Raw genomic sequence first — 16,462 nt, 5'->3', positions numbered from 1 at the left:
GGTGAATATTGAGATACAAAAGGCTTTATGAAAAATTACCATAATCACTTAAAAAATGTATAGAACACACACTCATCTTTTATCTGTTCATGTGTATAGAATAAAAGAGAATACTCCAGTCCTTCATTGAAAGGTAAAAGTCTGTATAAATGAAGCCACCAAACCTAAGGGGTGAAACCCATTGTGAACAGCTAAGAGCCATATTTGTAAGAGATAATCTCTGTTTAACAAACAGGTATGAAATACCAAGAAACAGAGAGCGCAAGTCACGTTAAAGGCACAGGTCTCCAAAGGCAGCCACGAAACTACTCTTTTAGAGGGTCATTCTAGCTATTGAGGTTTTTGGTGTGAACATGTTACTATAGTAACCAAAGTGGGTTCATGGCTTTTGCACAAGGCCAGGAAGGTGACACAGTAGCTTCCTCAGTGCTCATCTGCATCACAGGTGTAAGTGGGAAAGCAGGTATCGCACAGCCCACATTTCTGTGCATTCGGTTTAGGTGTGGGAAGGTAGGACAGAGACTGGGCTCAACCTCCCCACTGTGCCAGAAAGCAAAGGTGAGCGGGTAGGCAGTAAAGAGGAGACGGTCCAGAAAAGGGCTTTTACAAGCTCCACCTCTGAGAAAGGCAGAAACAGGGACTGAACCATTGTTTGATAGGCCTCAGCTCTTGGTGCATCAGAGCTACTCTGTGCACAGACATACTGTAAAACTCTGGTCTAGCCTTACAAGCATCACTAAAGAATTATTTGCTGCAGACAGCACGTGGTTTTTTATATTTTTCTATAAAGACTGCACTGTACATACAAGAAATATAGTCATACGCCATCAGCACGGCACGTAAGAGAAACCTCTCTCTCTTAAGTGACCATGGACATAAAAACTTCCCTCTGACAGAGACTGTTTCTGAGCTAAGACTTGGCAGTGAGTGGACAAGTGACACGTGCATTCCAAGTTTACTTTGCATTAGCCTTGACTTGACATTGGCTCCACAGTGCTGTGTTTGTATTTTCAGTGGAAGATTTTGATTTTCTGAGCAGGAGGGCTTTGACTTTAGGGCAGGCCTTGACAGCCATTTGCTAGATATATTTGTGCAGCGGAATTAAAAAAAAAACAACATCCACTCCAGCCTACTGGAAATTATTAAGTCCACCAAAAATTCAGCCATGGGTTTGATGCCAATTTTAAAGATTTGCTCTACTGGACAAACTTGTTGCATCACTGTGGCATGATATTTGCGTCACGTTCCAACACTGATTCCTTATTATGCAAAGCCATCACATTGCCTCACACTAACCTGAGGCTGCACTGCAACATTACCATATTATGATGCAATGTCACTGTGTGTGGACGCCACACCATGATGTGATTTCTTGGTGAGAACCTGAAATATATTTCTGGATACATGTCTTCAAAACTTTGATCTGAGAAAATTGTTATCACTAGAAATACACTTGGGGAGCAGGAAGGAAGAGACATTAACTTTTCCTTCTCTCAGGTATCCACATTTCCCACACTCCTTTCCCTTCTGGATGCTCTTTACAATGACAAGACCACCGCTGTGGTGGACTTTGTACTTTGATGGACAAATAGACAAGTTAGAGGAAGAATTACAAATATCAGTTGTGGAGCCATGGTTAGAATTAACCCTGTCCTCTCTTTGTTCCATGCAATAACTCTTTCGAAAGAGTTTCAAGCTGTGGTTTATAGTGCCTAAAACTGACAAGTTGGAATGCAAGAATTGTGTTTTGAAATGCAGAAGCCATTAGTAGTTCCTGATCTCCTTTGGCCTATGGCCTGCTAAAATCTTTCCAGTTTCTCCTATAGCTGGGCACTGAGTCCTGGAAAACGCAGACCTGGTTTTGGCTAATGTATGTATCATCGCACATGTAGGAGAACTTGTAATGGACTGTAAAGTAGAGGAGCTCATACAGGAGCAAAGAGGAGAAGCTATGAAGGAAGCTTCAGCTATTGCAGGGAGTCTTGCTGGTGGGAAAAGCAAATTTTAGGAGTTAAAGGTGGTTCAGCTGGAGTGAAATAAGGTTCTTCTGCCCTTGTTGGCAGAGCTCCAAGGGTCACCATCAGCTCCAGAGGCTGGCAAATGCCATTCCAAATGGTAACATGCCAATTTCAGTAACTTGTGAATTATTTTCCCAGCCCAAAACATAGATGAGAGCATAAGGCAAGGCTTTCATCAATAGTGATTGAGTAATGGGCAAAAGGAGTAAGGGAAAACACAAGCAGGAGAGGTTCTGCTCCTTCCCTTCTTTTCAAAAATTTCAAAATTGAAGCTGTGTAAAACCTTTCTATGGACAAATCTTTAACAGCTGTAGTAAGGGAACAGCAATTTTTTATTCCAGGGTGGTATAGGCCTCTACAGTTGGCAGAGATTAATTACTAGAAATACAGGGCATCTGATTGCTTAAATGAGTTGAGGTTTTAATGAGATGGTAAGAAAAAGGAAATTCCCACAAATAATGAGTTCTGTCTCCATATGAAAAACATGGGTGGAAAATCTCTGATCTTTCTGCCACTGAATTTCATATAGGTAATCTATTCCTATTCTATTATTTGCATGCTGGAAAAGCATCCAAACAGCAAACATTTCAGCAGGTCTGATAATAAAATATTGTGGGGAAAAGCTGAAAAGAAGAAAATGGGGGAAGAGAAGAAATGGGCAAAGTGACTAGAGAAGGCATAAGAGTGATGGAGAGAGGTAGGGTGAAACTTGAGAAAAGACAGAGAAAAAGGAAATCACAAGTGGAATTCCCATGAGATGTCCTTGCTTCCAGACTATGAAGTACTTCATTAAGCCATTTGGAAAAAACCCTGGCATTTCCACAATAAATAGTTCTGTTTCGTAACAGAGAGGGTGGAGTCACAGAAGCAAGCACGGGAATTATGTAAGGCCACATGCCAAAGGAAAACAACTGAAATCTTTTCTGTTTGCTGACCCCTGAAAGAAGGGCACTTGCCGCACTGTGAAAAGCTGAAACATCCACAGTATCTGCTACATGTAATGCAAAAGGAACAAGTAAATGGTACTCGGAACTCCAGGTGTTCTGGGGCTGGTATATTTTGATGAGATCTTGACAAGATCTCAAAATCCTCATTGTGACTACACTTATATTTTGGCTTTCAGAAGTGCTGCCACACTGCTACTTTGCATTATGTTCACATTTATTGCTGTGAAAAAATGAAGGTTAAGTGAATCCTAATTAAATATTACCTAAAATATCTTTTTTAACAGCTCACTCAGGAATATCCTAGTTTGCAAACAGTTTCTGGTGTTTCTGATTCTGATTCGCTTTCCCATTTAACAAGGTGAGAGCGAGCACTTCACTGAGATACACTCCAAGATACATTCCTGCAGCAGGAGAACATTGCATTGAACACACAGTGAGATTAACAGAAAGGCAACCACATTAAACTGTTTCTGTTGCATTGCAGGAAAACTGCTGCTTAGAGTAAGGGATTTGGAGAAAATAGTTCTTGACATTTTTCTCAGAACCTGTTCCCGCTACAGGACTGGTCCTGCTTGTAAGAATGTTCACAGGAGTGTTTCCATGGGATTAGTTTAAACAAACCACTTAATCCGCATTGTTTCTAGTCCTATGTCTGTAAAATGGGAATAAGATAGTGATACAGCTTTTCTGTGCTGACGTTTAATTCTCAGTATTAGCAATATGTTTTGAAAGTTTTAGAGGAAAGGCGATACATTTAGGCAGATTAGTTATATGTAAGCAAATTGAGACTGTTGCTTATATCTGCAAGTACTACTCTTTAAAAGTTCAACCCATCCATCCATAATTGTGAGTTTCTGTGGTTTTCAGTGTGAGAATGGAAAGATTCAGTCCTTAACCTCACTAAGCTTGCTTCACACTGCCTGGTTTTCTGTTCAGTTTTTAAAGGTAGCAATACAAACCTGTATGCAAGTTAAGAGATGAACTGTTTGCAGCTATACGCTAACATCTGAACAGCAGTGCTTAATTAAAAAGTAGTTGAAAAGGGGTAGAGGGAACCTGATGGATGTTGACATACACCTCCCAACTCTCCAATCCCCTCTTGCCTGTCCTGACAAAACGATGATGCTTCCCCCCTGCATGATTGCATCATTCATTCATGCTGCTGTTATAAAACAGGCACCACACTGTTGCTGCATCTTGCGGGGCAGCACAGTCACAGCCCCAGCAGAAGATACTCTTCATTTTCTGTGCTAGTAAAATATGGTAAGTGTTATGGATCTGATACGCCAAACGCCAACCCCTTCCAAACTGAGAGAAAAAAACGTTCCCAGTGACTTACAGTATTGTACTGGCCGTGGCTGTTGCTGCTGCTGCAAACCTCTTGGCTGCACAAGAAAAGAAGGGATCAGCTGAGACCTTCAGTCACATAAATACAACGGCACGGGCTGATCTGGAAGAAAGCCGCATTTTGTAAATCACTCTTTTATAATCTGCTGAGTAAGCCAGCCTAGATGTTTTTTTTAAACGGTTGCACACATGTAACCAGAGAAGTCCAGCTGTTCACTGACAGGCGTAGGGAAGAGAGGTGTAACCTTGCCTACGTCGGGGGAGGAGCCGCTCGGGCCCAATTTGGGGCGCTCCCAGCTTGGGTAGGCACAGCTTGGCGGGGAGCAGACCCTGCACAAGATGATGGGGAGCTCGCTTGCCCGCCAGCCAGCCTGTGCCACAGGCACGGAGAACAAGACGGGTATTGGCAAACTCACCTCGCTCCATGCAGAGCGTCAGTGCGGGAGGGCAAGGGACGAGAGCTGAGGAGGGGCTTGGACAAGCAGCGGTCCGGAGCTTCTCTTGGTGTGAAATCAGAGGCAAGGCAGCGACACTGTTTTCTTTCACTGTGGATGAGATGAACGGGTTTGTGGGTTAAGATTGCAGTATTGCATTTTGGCTTAAGCTGTTACTCGGTGCATCAGAGTGAGCGATGTTACACAAAAAATCACATCAGAATTCATCAAAAGCTTTGAAGGCAAAATTAAAACTTCTGCTTATGAGAAGGCTCTGTTTTGTTTCCCCAAATGCAATGTTGTCAAAAGCAACAGAAGAATTGCAAAACCTGTCTGTGCTCGTGTTTTGGCATCCCACAGAAGAGCTTCCCTTAGACCTGACTGTGGATGTTGGTTAGGAAATGGGAGGCTGCCAACCCAGAACTGTGAAGCTGGTTGTTTGGTTCAAGGTCAAGAAAGCCAGATTTAGCTGATTTAGCTTCTTTCATTCGCTTGTGATAGGAGTCTTATGACTGCTGCCCGTCTTGAAAAACTGTTCTGCACCACTGGGTGCACCAGTAATATTCTATGCATGATCTCTTTTGCCATCCTGGCAGTATTACCCCTCAAAATTACCTGCATTAATTAAAATCAATAGCCTTCTGTGTCTCTCCTCCCATGTCTTCCTTTATGTTTTTTCAGAAGTTGTCAGTACACGAGTATTTGTCAACATGAGCATCTATTAATAACTTCTTGTGTCAGGAAAAGCTGGTACCAAGCCTCTTTGCTGCAAAACCAGTGCCATGGTTCACTGTTCAGTCTGGTCCTGTTTGTTAGTTTTATCGTGGCAAGACAGTATGTTTTTAAAACAGATTTAGAAATCATTTCTGTGAATAAGGTTAAATGAAAACAGGTCTTGATGAAGATGAAAGAAAACTGCTTTTACCGAGAATCTCAGAGGGTTTTTTGCCAAGATAAGCAGTGCATGATTTGACTAAGAGAATTCCTGCTGAATATTTCATGAAGGATATTCCATTTATTTGGCTTAGTTTAACAGACATGTTGTGGTTGTAATTCAGTTAAATATTTTGATTCTAATCTGGTGTAATTTGTTGTAAATCCATTAATTTCAAAGGACAATTTAGGCCTAGTAAGCATCTGCCCTGTATTTTTACTATGCATTAAAAACAAATATGCAGAACAGTTCAACAACTACAGCTAAGAAAAGTGCAGAAAAGCTTGTTCTGATGTCTGAAAAATGCTGGAAAATGGGGATTTAAGGGAAAATGCTAATGAGAAATGTTACTATACCATGAAATAACTATCCTCAGACATGTGATCCAGCAAAGAAACACAAAGAGTTCTGCCTGGAAGCTTTAAGAAAGAGTGAAAAGCACAACTCACGTGGATGTGTGACTATCAACACAAGCACAGCAGCTAACTCTTGTAGGTGACTACAAAACCTCTCAATTTGTACAAAAAGCAGACACCACCTACACGAAGGACTAGAATATCTTTGAAAATGGGTTTCCTTTTTTTTTTTCCCCCCAAAGAAACTCCATCTAAAATTCAAACTAAATTTTCCCAGAACAACTCCTTTGTTTTCCTACAGTAATAATTCCCCTGCTTGGGGGATGGCCATATCGCTGTCAGTAGCCAGCCCCACACATTGCAGGTATTTAGGACGGATAATTCCTGCTTTTCCACAGGACATCACCCACGCACGTCATAGAACAGCAACAAGGAAAATATAAAATACAACGTGCCTGCTGGTATGTGTATGGGTTTGACAAGGCTGCCCTCTGCTGAGAACAGCCCTGAGAGAGGATCAAGGCAAAAAAAAAAAAAAAAAAAAATTTACAAACCAGAGAAGCAAGAATACCAAAATATTTGTCTGTGACCTGGGGGCTATAGAATCCAGGGCAGAGCTGGGGATTCAGGTGTTTTAACCAGGCACTGCATCTAGGCACCTCAAATATTAGCGCTGCAGCCTCTGGGGGCTGGGTTGGCGTGTTTTGGTTTGTTACGGTTTCAGCAGGCCGGTAGCATCCCAATGAAAGTGAAGACTAAACATTAACAGAAGAATTCCAGAGCCAATTATCAAAATGCTAAGTGTGGTTTCCTGCATTTTGCAATGTTTAATGTTTATTTCTAATGATTACAGTAACAGAACAGAAAGCCCAGCCACTATACTAAAGAGTCAGCATTAAAATATTTCACAAGACGTATGCACTGCTCAGCTAAACAGAAGTGCTCCAAACTTGTGGTGTATTACGTTCAACACCAACTTAATCCAAAACATTTAAAAAACAGAAACCCAAGCGTATTAGCAGCTGTCCCCTCCAGACCTCCTGACCCAAGTCAGTCAGACTGACTTGCCATGCATGGGAGTTCTGCACAGCATGGCGTTTTGCCCGGAAACCTGAGATCCTCACCCAAAGTGGCAGAGCAGATTCCCAGCAGGTGCCATATCCTACAGCCAAAGCCAGAGAGGCTGGTGAGTCTGCCCTGACACTTAACACTCACTCTTGTTTCAGTCAAGCTCCCCCAAAACGCCTGTGCAACAAAGTTGTACCAAACACGTTCAGCTCATTGCATTGCTGCTCAGCGCCACTACTGTAAGTTGCTGAAGCCCAGCATCCAGGGCTGGATCCCGACCTCTGCTGCAAAAAGTGGGATGGAACAGGGAGATTTACCCTGTGCCATCCTCACGCCTGGTGGATGAGTGTTGGGGGAGGCTGTCTGTCTTCTCTGTACCAAATACTTACGAAATGCTGGCCAATTGTCCCTGTTTGCTGGGGTTAGCGCCCTCCGGAAAACACCAAAAACCGCTTGGCTTGGATCTCCCTGGCACACCTCTGCAGCCAGGGGCCATGATTATTCTGGGGGCGGGCACCTTCCTTATGAAAGATTTGAAATAACAAGAGGGTTGTGTCATGCCTGATGTTGCCAGTTGCTCAGATGTAGCAGATGGGTGTTTGGGGGTACAGGCCTAAATGGGGCAATGTGGGAGCCAAATTTGGTGCAATCTGTGCTGGCAGTGTGTAAGGAACCATGACAGGAGCTCTCTTCTCAAGGTCCTCTCAAGGGAAACTGTCAATTGTTCTCCATTTCGGAGCCCAAAGCTGGTAAGGCACAAGTATTTTACAGCCTCAAGGACTGAGCCCTGATAGGTCACACAGGCCAATGGCTTCCAGCACCCATCAAGGTTGCCTTGACTTCAACACTATTTCTTCCACAAGCCTCACAGGAAACCTCTGCATGGCCTTGGGAGAGATCGTCCCCGTGTGCTTACGATGCCTTGTGAAGGGTTCAGGCCCAGGGAAGGCCCTGGGCACACGGGGCTGTGCTGTGGTGGCTGTGCAGGCCTCGTTGGCCCACACAGCAGCTTCTCTATTAAGGGAAGACGAGTTTTGATTAACCTCAACTCTGAATTTTTACCGAGAACCATTTTGATTATTAATCCGATCCGCTTAACTATTAAGTCTATCGATCTAATGTTAAATCACCGGGTTTAATTATTCTCACGGTTCTACGAACCTGCCAGGGGTGTCTGTCACATGAGTGGGTGGGATTACTGACCGAGCGACCCTGCCCGTTCAAAGGCCTCCTTCACACACGCATCGCCTGACCACGCCGAGGGCCGGCCCCAGCCGCTCCCCCTCAGGGGCCGCGCTCCCCGTTACCCACCGCGCGCGCCTCCACCCGCGCCAGCGCCTTCCGACCAACGGCGCCTGAGCGGCGAGGCGGGAGCGGGCCGACGGAGCGACGGGCGCCGCAGCCAATGGAAATGCGGCTGGATCGGCCGCCGGCCAATAGACGCGCGCGTGCCCCGGAGTGTTCTAGAAGGGGCGGGCAGGGAGGGGAGGCCTGCCCTCGCCCCGCCCCTCGCCGCGCCGCTCCGATCGCCCCGCCCCGCCCGGCCCGGCCTGGCCCAGCGCGGAGCGGAGCGGCGGTCATGGCGGTGAAGGCCCTCAACCCCAAGGCAGAGGTGGCCCGTGCCCAGGCCGCGCTGGCGGTGAACATCAGCGCGGCCCGCGGGCTCCAGGACGTGCTGAGGACAAACCTGGGCCCCAAGGGCACCATGAAGATGTGAGGGAACCCCCCCGCGCCTCCCGTCGGTGTTTGGAGGGCGGGCAGGCGCCTCACCGCGCGGGCGGCCGTTACGGCCTGAGGGGAAGCGTGAGGAGAGGGGTGGGGGGGAGGCTCGGCTGAGGTCGGGACGCCGTTCCTCCCGCCGCCATGCGGTGGGGAACAAAGGCGGAGGCCGCCCGGCCGGGTGGGGCTGAATGAATGGGGAGGGAGCGGTGCGGGCCTTCGGCCGGGCACGTGTGGCGGGGCCGCGGGGGCTGCTCACCCGCTTCGTGTCGCCCGCAGGCTGGTGTCGGGGGCCGGAGACATAAAGCTGACCAAAGATGGCAACGTGCTGCTGCAGGAAATGGTGAGGAGGTTCTTGCCCGCGGGGGAGGTTGGGAGCTTTGGGGAGCCGTGGGGGGAGACTTAGGCAGGATCCTGCTTGTATTGAGTACCTGCGGCTGAGGGAAGGCCACGTGCCCTGCTTTCCCCGGCCTGCATTTCTGTCGTATTTACCCCTGTGCATTGAGGGGCAGATGTCTTTTGGGAGGAAGTGCACCTTGGTAGACGTTGAATGAAATTTGTGTGCTAAGTTGGCAATTATAAAGGAAAGATGAGCTGTTTAAATAATGATAGTGGCACTTTTGTCGCCTTCTGCTTTGCTTATGGAAAGCATGCTTCTGTTGCATTTGAGCAGGGCTAGGACAGCAGAGTTCACCATGGGTGGCTGGCTTGGAAAGTGTTTAAATATGAGTGATGGATGCATCTAATATAGCTTTCCTATCTGGGTTTGTATCCCAGTTTCCCCAACGTAGGGGTGAAAGTTACATGAGGAATGGCAGCATCCCACCGTGGGCCCTTGAGTCCGTGGCTGTTGGGTTGGAGGTCAATATGGCCTGTCGATGTGTGTGGAGCATTACATACTAGCTGTCCACTGTAATTCAGTGCAAACTATTGAAGTTAATATATGCGGTGATCTGGCAGACAGAAAAAAAAAAAATATGAAATCAGTTCTTTTACACTAGAGGTAGTACTTTGAAGAGAAGAATGGTACAAAGCTAAGCGACAGTATAAATGGTCCCATTGGATTTGATCTTGCTTTAATGGAGTTACTAAGCACCAGCCTTTTCAAATGTGGATAGTTCTGCAGGGTCATAGGCTTCAACCTATGTTAAAATATTCAGTCAGCCATTGGAGATGCTAAGTGATGTGTGTGTTCCTTAAATTAAAAGACTGACTTTTGTAAGTAAAATAAGGCCATGTGTGGTGGTTGTGAAGTTTGGCCAGACAGGCACGATGGCCATAGCTGGAACATCAGATATGCTACTTGGCAGAGGAAGTGGCAAGAAACAAACTAATTGAATGTTCTTTAGTTTCATAAGAATGAGTAAAATAAACTGCCAGAGGAATAGCAAACCAGTTAGGGTATGTACAGCACTGATCACACAGAGATTCCTAAATTTGCTCTAAACATGCTGGTCTTAGTGCCAGCAAGAGCCTAGTTGTGATGGTGCATCCTTTGCCTAAAGGAGAAAAGGGCTTTATCAAGCCTGAGTTGAGGACTAGTTTGGCTTTTAGCACTCAACATTTTTGTGTATAGATGCATAATCTGAGGGGTGAAATAGTATTACATGGATTAATTCAGTCATCTTACTGTCAAAGTTAATTGGTGTTATTTGTTGAACACTGCTGAATTGACATGAATCATGAAAACATCAGGTAGTCCTTAAATATTTTGTTTAGCTGATTTCAGATTGCTTGCTTCCTGTACTAGTGCAGTAGGACTTACTGCTCAGCTTATTTCTGTTTAGCAAATACAACACCCCACAGCCTCCTTGATAGCAAAAGTAGCAACAGCACAAGATGACATCACTGGAGATGGTACCACATCAAATGTCTTGATCATAGGAGAACTTCTAAAGCAGGCAGACCTCTATATTTCTGAGGTACGTATGCAGTATTTCTTCCGTAGGTGGACGAGTTAAAAGCTTCATCTGAGACCACTCAACTTGTTTTGCATTTAATGATTAATGCTTATAAGACAAACATGAAAATGAATGTTTCTGCTTAAAATGAGTGCGTCACAGAACTTGTAAATGGAGGACTTAAGCTGTTTTGATTTTGAACAAGTCTTATTGTGGATACTGTAGCTTTTAAGAAGGTTTTGTCTGATACCTGCTACTACTACTGTCTGTTTTGTGTGAGTGAAAACCCTTCTTTTACTTGTATGCTAACAAGGAGATCCTCCCTGATATTGGGTATTTTGGATGGTATAAGTTACAGAATAGGCATTCATACTGCACAGTGAACACCCAAGTGTGCTTTGTAGTTCCCTTGGTTTTAATTCTGTGCTAGAGTAATCTGTACTTTTCCTCTGCATTGGAAGGATTTGCATTCCTTTTATATGTATTCAGAAGGACAGTACATTTTCTTGTCTTTGTAGCATGTGTATTCCCTATGTTTTGACATTATATGGAGTGTTGAAACCACAGGTTCCACTGGTGAAGAAGTACCACTTTGTCTTCTGTTGCCTAATGATTTTCCTTCTTTTCTTGCATTAGGGTTTGCACCCTAGAATAGTAGCAGAAGGATTTGAGATTGCAAAGGAAAAAGCACTTGAAGTTTTGGAGCAGGTCAAAGTAACCAAGGAAATGGACAGGGAGACCCTTATAGATGTTGCCAGAACATCCCTCCGTACTAAAGTTCACACCGAGCTTGCTGACATCCTAACAGAGGTAAGTGTACTTACCCTTGTGCCTTGTTTTGTGTGAAGAGATCCAGGTTCTAAACTACTGTGATTATTACTTGAATGAAGGGTGCTTGGAAAGATAGGACCTTGCACTTTGGAAGACTAATGGTCCTTTTGGGGCTTTTTTCCCCTCTCCTCTATTCCAGGCTGTAGTAGATTCTGTTTTGACAGTCAGAAAACCAGATGAGCCTATTGACCTCCACATGGTAGAGATTATGGAGATGAAGCACAAATCAGAAACTGACACAACGTAAGTAATGAGTATGCTTGAGCTTCAGTTTAATGATGTCCTGACATCTGAGTAGCCTGGGATTTTTTTTATTTTCTTTTTAGAAGAACTTGTGTGTCTTAAAGCTACCACTGGAAAAGTCATTGGGGAGGAGGTGAAAAAAAGGCAGAAATACCAATTTTGGCCATAAATTACCTAGACAGCAGAAGTTCGCCATTCACTGAACTTGATTCCCTGACAAGAAATTTTTTTTAATTGCAGAGTAACACTGGCTTAGACTTTTTCTTAGTGTCTGTGGCTTGATTATGCTTTAGGCTTGTATCTGTTCTTTATGAGTACAAAATAGCATTCAATAAATGGAAACTGGATTGTAGTCATCTAGTTGGATATTCCATAGGCTCTTCTATTTACCTCAGTGGCATGGATGAATTCTGCACTAGCTTTCCTCAGTAGCTAATGCAGTCAGACACTATGCCAGAATAAATTCCTTTTTCACACTCTGATTGGCATGCTTTTTATATGAGAAGGGCCATGCCTTTGGAAGTGGGATACACGATCCTTCTTTACTCGCGACACAAGTGCACAGGGAGTTTGTGTTTGACAGTTGCACTGTCAGTTCTCTGAGTAGTTCACACTTCCATGAAGTGCGTATCTTCTGCATGTGTATGTTGACACACAAAATCCTTTTTATTCTTACAGGCTGATTAGGGGGCTGGTTTTGGATCATGGTGCTCGTCACCCTGACATGAAGAAAAGAGTGGAAGATGCTTATGTTCTTACTTGCAATGTATCTCTAGAATATGAGAAAACGTAAGTGCACAACAACAAGGTGAGGAGCAGAAAATGCTCCCGTCTTAAAAGACTTGTATTTAAGGTGTGCTTAAATAAGAACTGAAAGGACTGCATACTCCTCTAGAGTGAGGCAGGTAGTGTAGAAGCGGAATGGAAGAGGTGATGTTCCCTTTGCAGTCCTTTTTTGGAAAAGGGAAGCTGATGGCTGTGAAAATGTCTTTGAACGGCAGAGCTGTGTGGTTTTTATTGAAGAAAGGCTGGAAGTCCTTCCTTTCTTGGGCATAATTTCATATTCTAGAGCAAACGTAAATATACTTAAACGATCACTTGGTTTCAAATGGAGAAGCTCTGAACTAGAAAGCAGGAACAGCTATGTGTTGCATGCTGGGTTTGGGGAGGTTTCTGGTTTGGTTTGATTTTTTTTTTTTTTTTAAATTTTTAGAATGTAGCTGAAGTTTATTTCTACAGCACAGAGGATAGTTGTCTTACTGTTTTTTTGTTGTTTTTTCTCCTTCAGAGAGGTGAGCTCTGGATTCTTCTATAAAAGTGCAGAAGAGAGAGAGAAGCTAGTGAAAGCAGAAAGAAAGTTCATTGAAGACAGAGTGAACAAAATAATAGACTTGAAAAGAAGAGTCTGTGGTGATTCAGATAAAGGATTTGTTGTGATCAACCAGAAGGTGAGATGAAGGGTATAACCAACTAGAAAAATAAATTTGAAGTGTTGGCTTTCTTGGCAAGCTGTGTGCTGTTTGACTCCTTTTGTACAGTTCTTCAGATAAAAATAGCTGAATTTAGGCTGATGTGCTTTTGAAAATATGCATACAGTTCCTACTTGAGATCTTCTTTGAGCCCTGAGAAAGAATTTACTCATTAGTGTCAGGCTGAGAGAGGGTGGTTTTAGCTTTTTCTTTATCCTGATGGTCACTTTGTTTGTTTCTAGGGAATTGACCCGTTTTCCTTGGATGCACTAGCAAAAGAAGGAATAGTTGCTTTGCGGAGAGCTAAAAGGAGGAACATGGAAAGGTGAGTTCCTGGGGAGAGGAGGGACTAAAATACCTCGCTCTTCCAAACATCAAGAATGAGTCAAGTCTAGCTTGAATCCACCTTTAAGGACTTGCACTAAAAAGTCCAGTTCTGTCTGTCCAGCTCTTACTGGTGTAACTCGGGGTGGCTTGTACAAACCATAGCAATGTCAGTTCCACACGCAGGGTGATGCAGGAATGTGAGCTATCCGTATGCTTCAAATGTACACACCTGTAGAGGAGACTTAATTCAACAAGCTTTTTTTTTTTGTGAATAGCTCTTTCATGAACAGAAGCAAACTGTTCCAAGCCTATGACATGTGGTGTTCTGTGTGCTGAGATACTGTTGTTATGTTAGCGACTTCAGATTTTACTTAATATAAAGTAAGTACTAAGCTGCACGTATTTTCTCTCAGACTGACCCTTGCATGTGGTGGCACTGCCATGAACTCTGTGGAGGATCTCACTCCTGACTGCCTGGGACATGCAGGGCTTGTCTATGAGTATACACTGGTAAGTACAACTGAGCTTTCAGCTGAAGGCAGGTTAAATGTGCCTCACTTGATGCCAGCTTTTCTTTTGTCTTGGTATGTCCATGCGTGGATTTTTCTTAACTGTTTTAAGAGCTATAGTGGAACATGAATAAAGGCTGGTGGCCTTGCACATCCCAGTGTCCGCTTGTATGCGAACATCTACCTGGATATTGCTCTTGTCATAGTGTATTTTCCTGTTATTTCCGTGCTGTGCTTTTAATATCTGTAAAACTGAGAAAACAGAAATACGTTTCTACTACTTCTCATCACTTACTGAAGCGCTGTTAGTGCAGAACTGAATCTGAAGGTGTCTGTTCAAATTTTTTTTTTATTACATGTACATGTTGATTAAGTAAATGCATGATATGAACACATAACCCTGTTTTTACAGGGTGAAGAGAAATACACCTTTATTGAGAAATGTGACAACCCCCGCTCTGTTACCCTGTTGATCAGGGGACCGAATAAGCACACGCTCACTCAAATCAAGGATGCAGTAAGAGATGGTCTGCGTGCTGTTAAAAACGCTATTGAGGATGGTAAGTCTCCACTCTGAGCGATGCTAAGGATCTTCTGTTGAAACTCACCTCAAAATGAGTGAATTTTTTTTATAGACCGTCTCTTTAAGGATGAGGGAAGAGAACAAACTACACCAAAAATGAACTGTTGAAATCTGAATAGGTGCTTCTTGTGAAGTCTCAATGTTGTTTTCCCTTGCAGGATGTGTGGTTCCAGGAGCAGGTGCACTAGAAGTGGCAGTAGCTAATGCTCTTGTTAAGCATAAACCTAATGTAAAAGGAAGAGCCCAGCTTGGAGTTCAGGCTTTTGCTGATGCTCTGCTCATCATTCCGAAGGTATAAGGGACTCCTGAATAAAGTGGCTTTAAAGCATGCTAAGACCCATTGCTTTTTCTGCTGGAGGTCTCTTTTAATGAACAATGTGAAATAATGTCTCTGTTCTTTCAAAGGTTCTCGCTCAGAACTCTGGTTACGATCCCCAGGAAACACTAGTGAAGGTTCAGACAGAGCACGCAGAATCGGGGCAACTCACCGGAGTTGATCTGAACACTGGTAAGGGCTTTGTAAAAGAGTGGGATGATGCCCTAGTAAGAAATGGTCAGGGCTCAGCTCCATGAAGAATAAAGTTGCTGTGAATGCAGAAAGCTGTACCTTTTTCATAAAAAGTTTTGCAGAATGCCTTGGTAGATGTCCTGTTGCTGCAGTCAGCTTTGGCATGCCACAGTACTTAAGTGCATTCTGTTCAAAGTTTTTTTTGTGAAGATAAAGCACACAGTAACACTGTTGGATGTAATACCAGGTTTTAGCAGAAAGTCTTACTTTGAATTTAAAGACTGTTTTACTACTTTTGCAGGTGAGCCGATGGTAGCTGCAGCAGCTGGAATCTGGGATAATTATAATGTCAAAAAGCAACTGCTCCATTCATGGTAAATGTTAGTTATTTTCACTTTAACTAACAACGAGTGTTTGATCGTTTGGATAGATAGAGTAATACAGAATCAAGAGATCCATGTAGAAGAAGCTGTCTTGAAAGGCAGAAATGAAGCTGAGTCGTCTTTGAGCTATGTCAAAATGGATATTCTAACAATATTTATTTAATATTTGTAGCACGGTGATCGCCAGCAACATTCTCTTGGTGGATGAAATTATGCGAGCTGGAATGTCCTCCCTTAAAGGCTGAGCTGGATCTGCTGTTGTCGGCAGTGGTCAGCTCCCGTAGAGCACCATGGAATGTCTTTAAGAAATCCCCCCGGAGGCGCTCTTAGCCGTGGTGGATTTTCCCAGCAACAGAAATTACTCTGCTGTAACAAGCAGCCCCTCTTTGGTAAACATGGCCACTCAAAATATTAGCAACTATCCATATATTTGGCTCTAAAAATCAGTTATTTATTTTTAATTTCACTGATGTGTATGACTGAAGTTGCTTTACTTTTTACCCAATAAACTGTTCTGTTCTGTGCTCTGTGTGTGTCGGTTATTTAAAACTTCACGTTCCTTGGGCCAAGGTCCGAGTGCTTTGCTTACAGCCTTCAGTTGCAGTTCTGGTTCCCAGCTCGTTATCTATTCCGATATTGCCGTGTCACAGTCCTGCTCTTGGGGGCTGTGAAATACTCAAGGCTGCTGCTGGAGTGATGCGGCTTCAGCCCTGGAACTTCAGTCGCTCATAAAGCTGCATTAAGCCAGTCACTTCAGTTTTGTTAGATAAAACTGAGTTAACGTACTCCACAATGGCTTGAAGTGTGTGTTGAAAAAGCTGTTGTGTGGTGGTATCCGTGTCATAACAGACTGGTAGATTTTTTTAATGCTGTTTCTCCTGTATT

The 16,462-nt window shown here is 43.9% G+C and overlaps 1 protein-coding gene, 1 long non-coding RNA gene and 2 other non-coding genes across 4 annotated transcripts; 3 read left to right on the top strand and 1 right to left on the bottom strand.

The window, feature by feature from the left end:
• Positions 1–4,304: 4,304 nt before the first annotated feature.
• Positions 4,305–9,169, bottom strand: LOC142604560 (uncharacterized). The gene is made up of 3 exons (XR_012838427.1): positions 9,083–9,169; positions 4,729–4,857; positions 4,305–4,415 (listed from the first exon to the last, which is right to left on the bottom strand). It is a non-coding gene; the product is annotated as an uncharacterized LOC142604560 (long non-coding RNA).
• On the top strand, positions 8,620–16,101 carry CCT6A (chaperonin containing TCP1 subunit 6A). The gene is made up of 14 exons (XM_075771711.1): positions 8,620–8,817; positions 9,103–9,166; positions 10,611–10,745; positions 11,361–11,534; positions 11,695–11,798; positions 12,477–12,587; positions 13,087–13,246; positions 13,510–13,592; positions 14,008–14,104; positions 14,516–14,663; positions 14,845–14,978; positions 15,092–15,194; positions 15,496–15,568; positions 15,750–16,101. The coding sequence occupies exons 1-14, from the start codon at positions 8,684–8,686 to the stop codon at positions 15,820–15,822; spliced, it is 1,593 nt and encodes a 530-aa protein (XP_075627826.1). The 5' UTR covers positions 8,620–8,683; the 3' UTR covers positions 15,823–16,101.
• Positions 11,097–11,228, top strand: LOC142604596 (small nucleolar RNA SNORA22). Its single transcript, XR_012838450.1, has one exon. It is a non-coding gene; the product is annotated as a small nucleolar RNA SNORA22 (small nucleolar RNA).
• Positions 12,196–12,331, top strand: LOC142604595 (small nucleolar RNA SNORA15). Its single transcript, XR_012838449.1, has one exon. It is a non-coding gene; the product is annotated as a small nucleolar RNA SNORA15 (small nucleolar RNA).
• Positions 16,102–16,462: the final 361 nt, after the last annotated feature.

The sequence above is a fragment of the Balearica regulorum genome, chromosome 19 (genome assembly GCF_011004875.1).
Source record: "Balearica regulorum gibbericeps isolate bBalReg1 chromosome 19, bBalReg1.pri, whole genome shotgun sequence".
Taxonomy (NCBI): Eukaryota; Metazoa; Chordata; class Aves; order Gruiformes; family Gruidae; genus Balearica; species Balearica regulorum.
This window is presented reverse-complemented; position numbering and strand designations above follow the sequence as displayed.

Bases quoted from the DNA above. Each gene is read 5' to 3' on its own strand.
- CCT6A (XM_075771711.1), top strand. From the start codon at position 8,684: ATGGCGGTGAAGGCCCTCAACCCCAAGGCAGAGGTGGCCCGTGCCCAG. The intron at 8,818-9,102 runs GTGAGGGAACCC...TGTCGCCCGCAG, and splicing joins CCCAAGGGCACCATGAAGAT to GCTGGTGTCGGGGGCCGGAG. The intron at 12,588-13,086 runs GTAAGTGCACAA...TTTCTCCTTCAG, and splicing joins TCTCTAGAATATGAGAAAAC to AGAGGTGAGCTCTGGATTCT.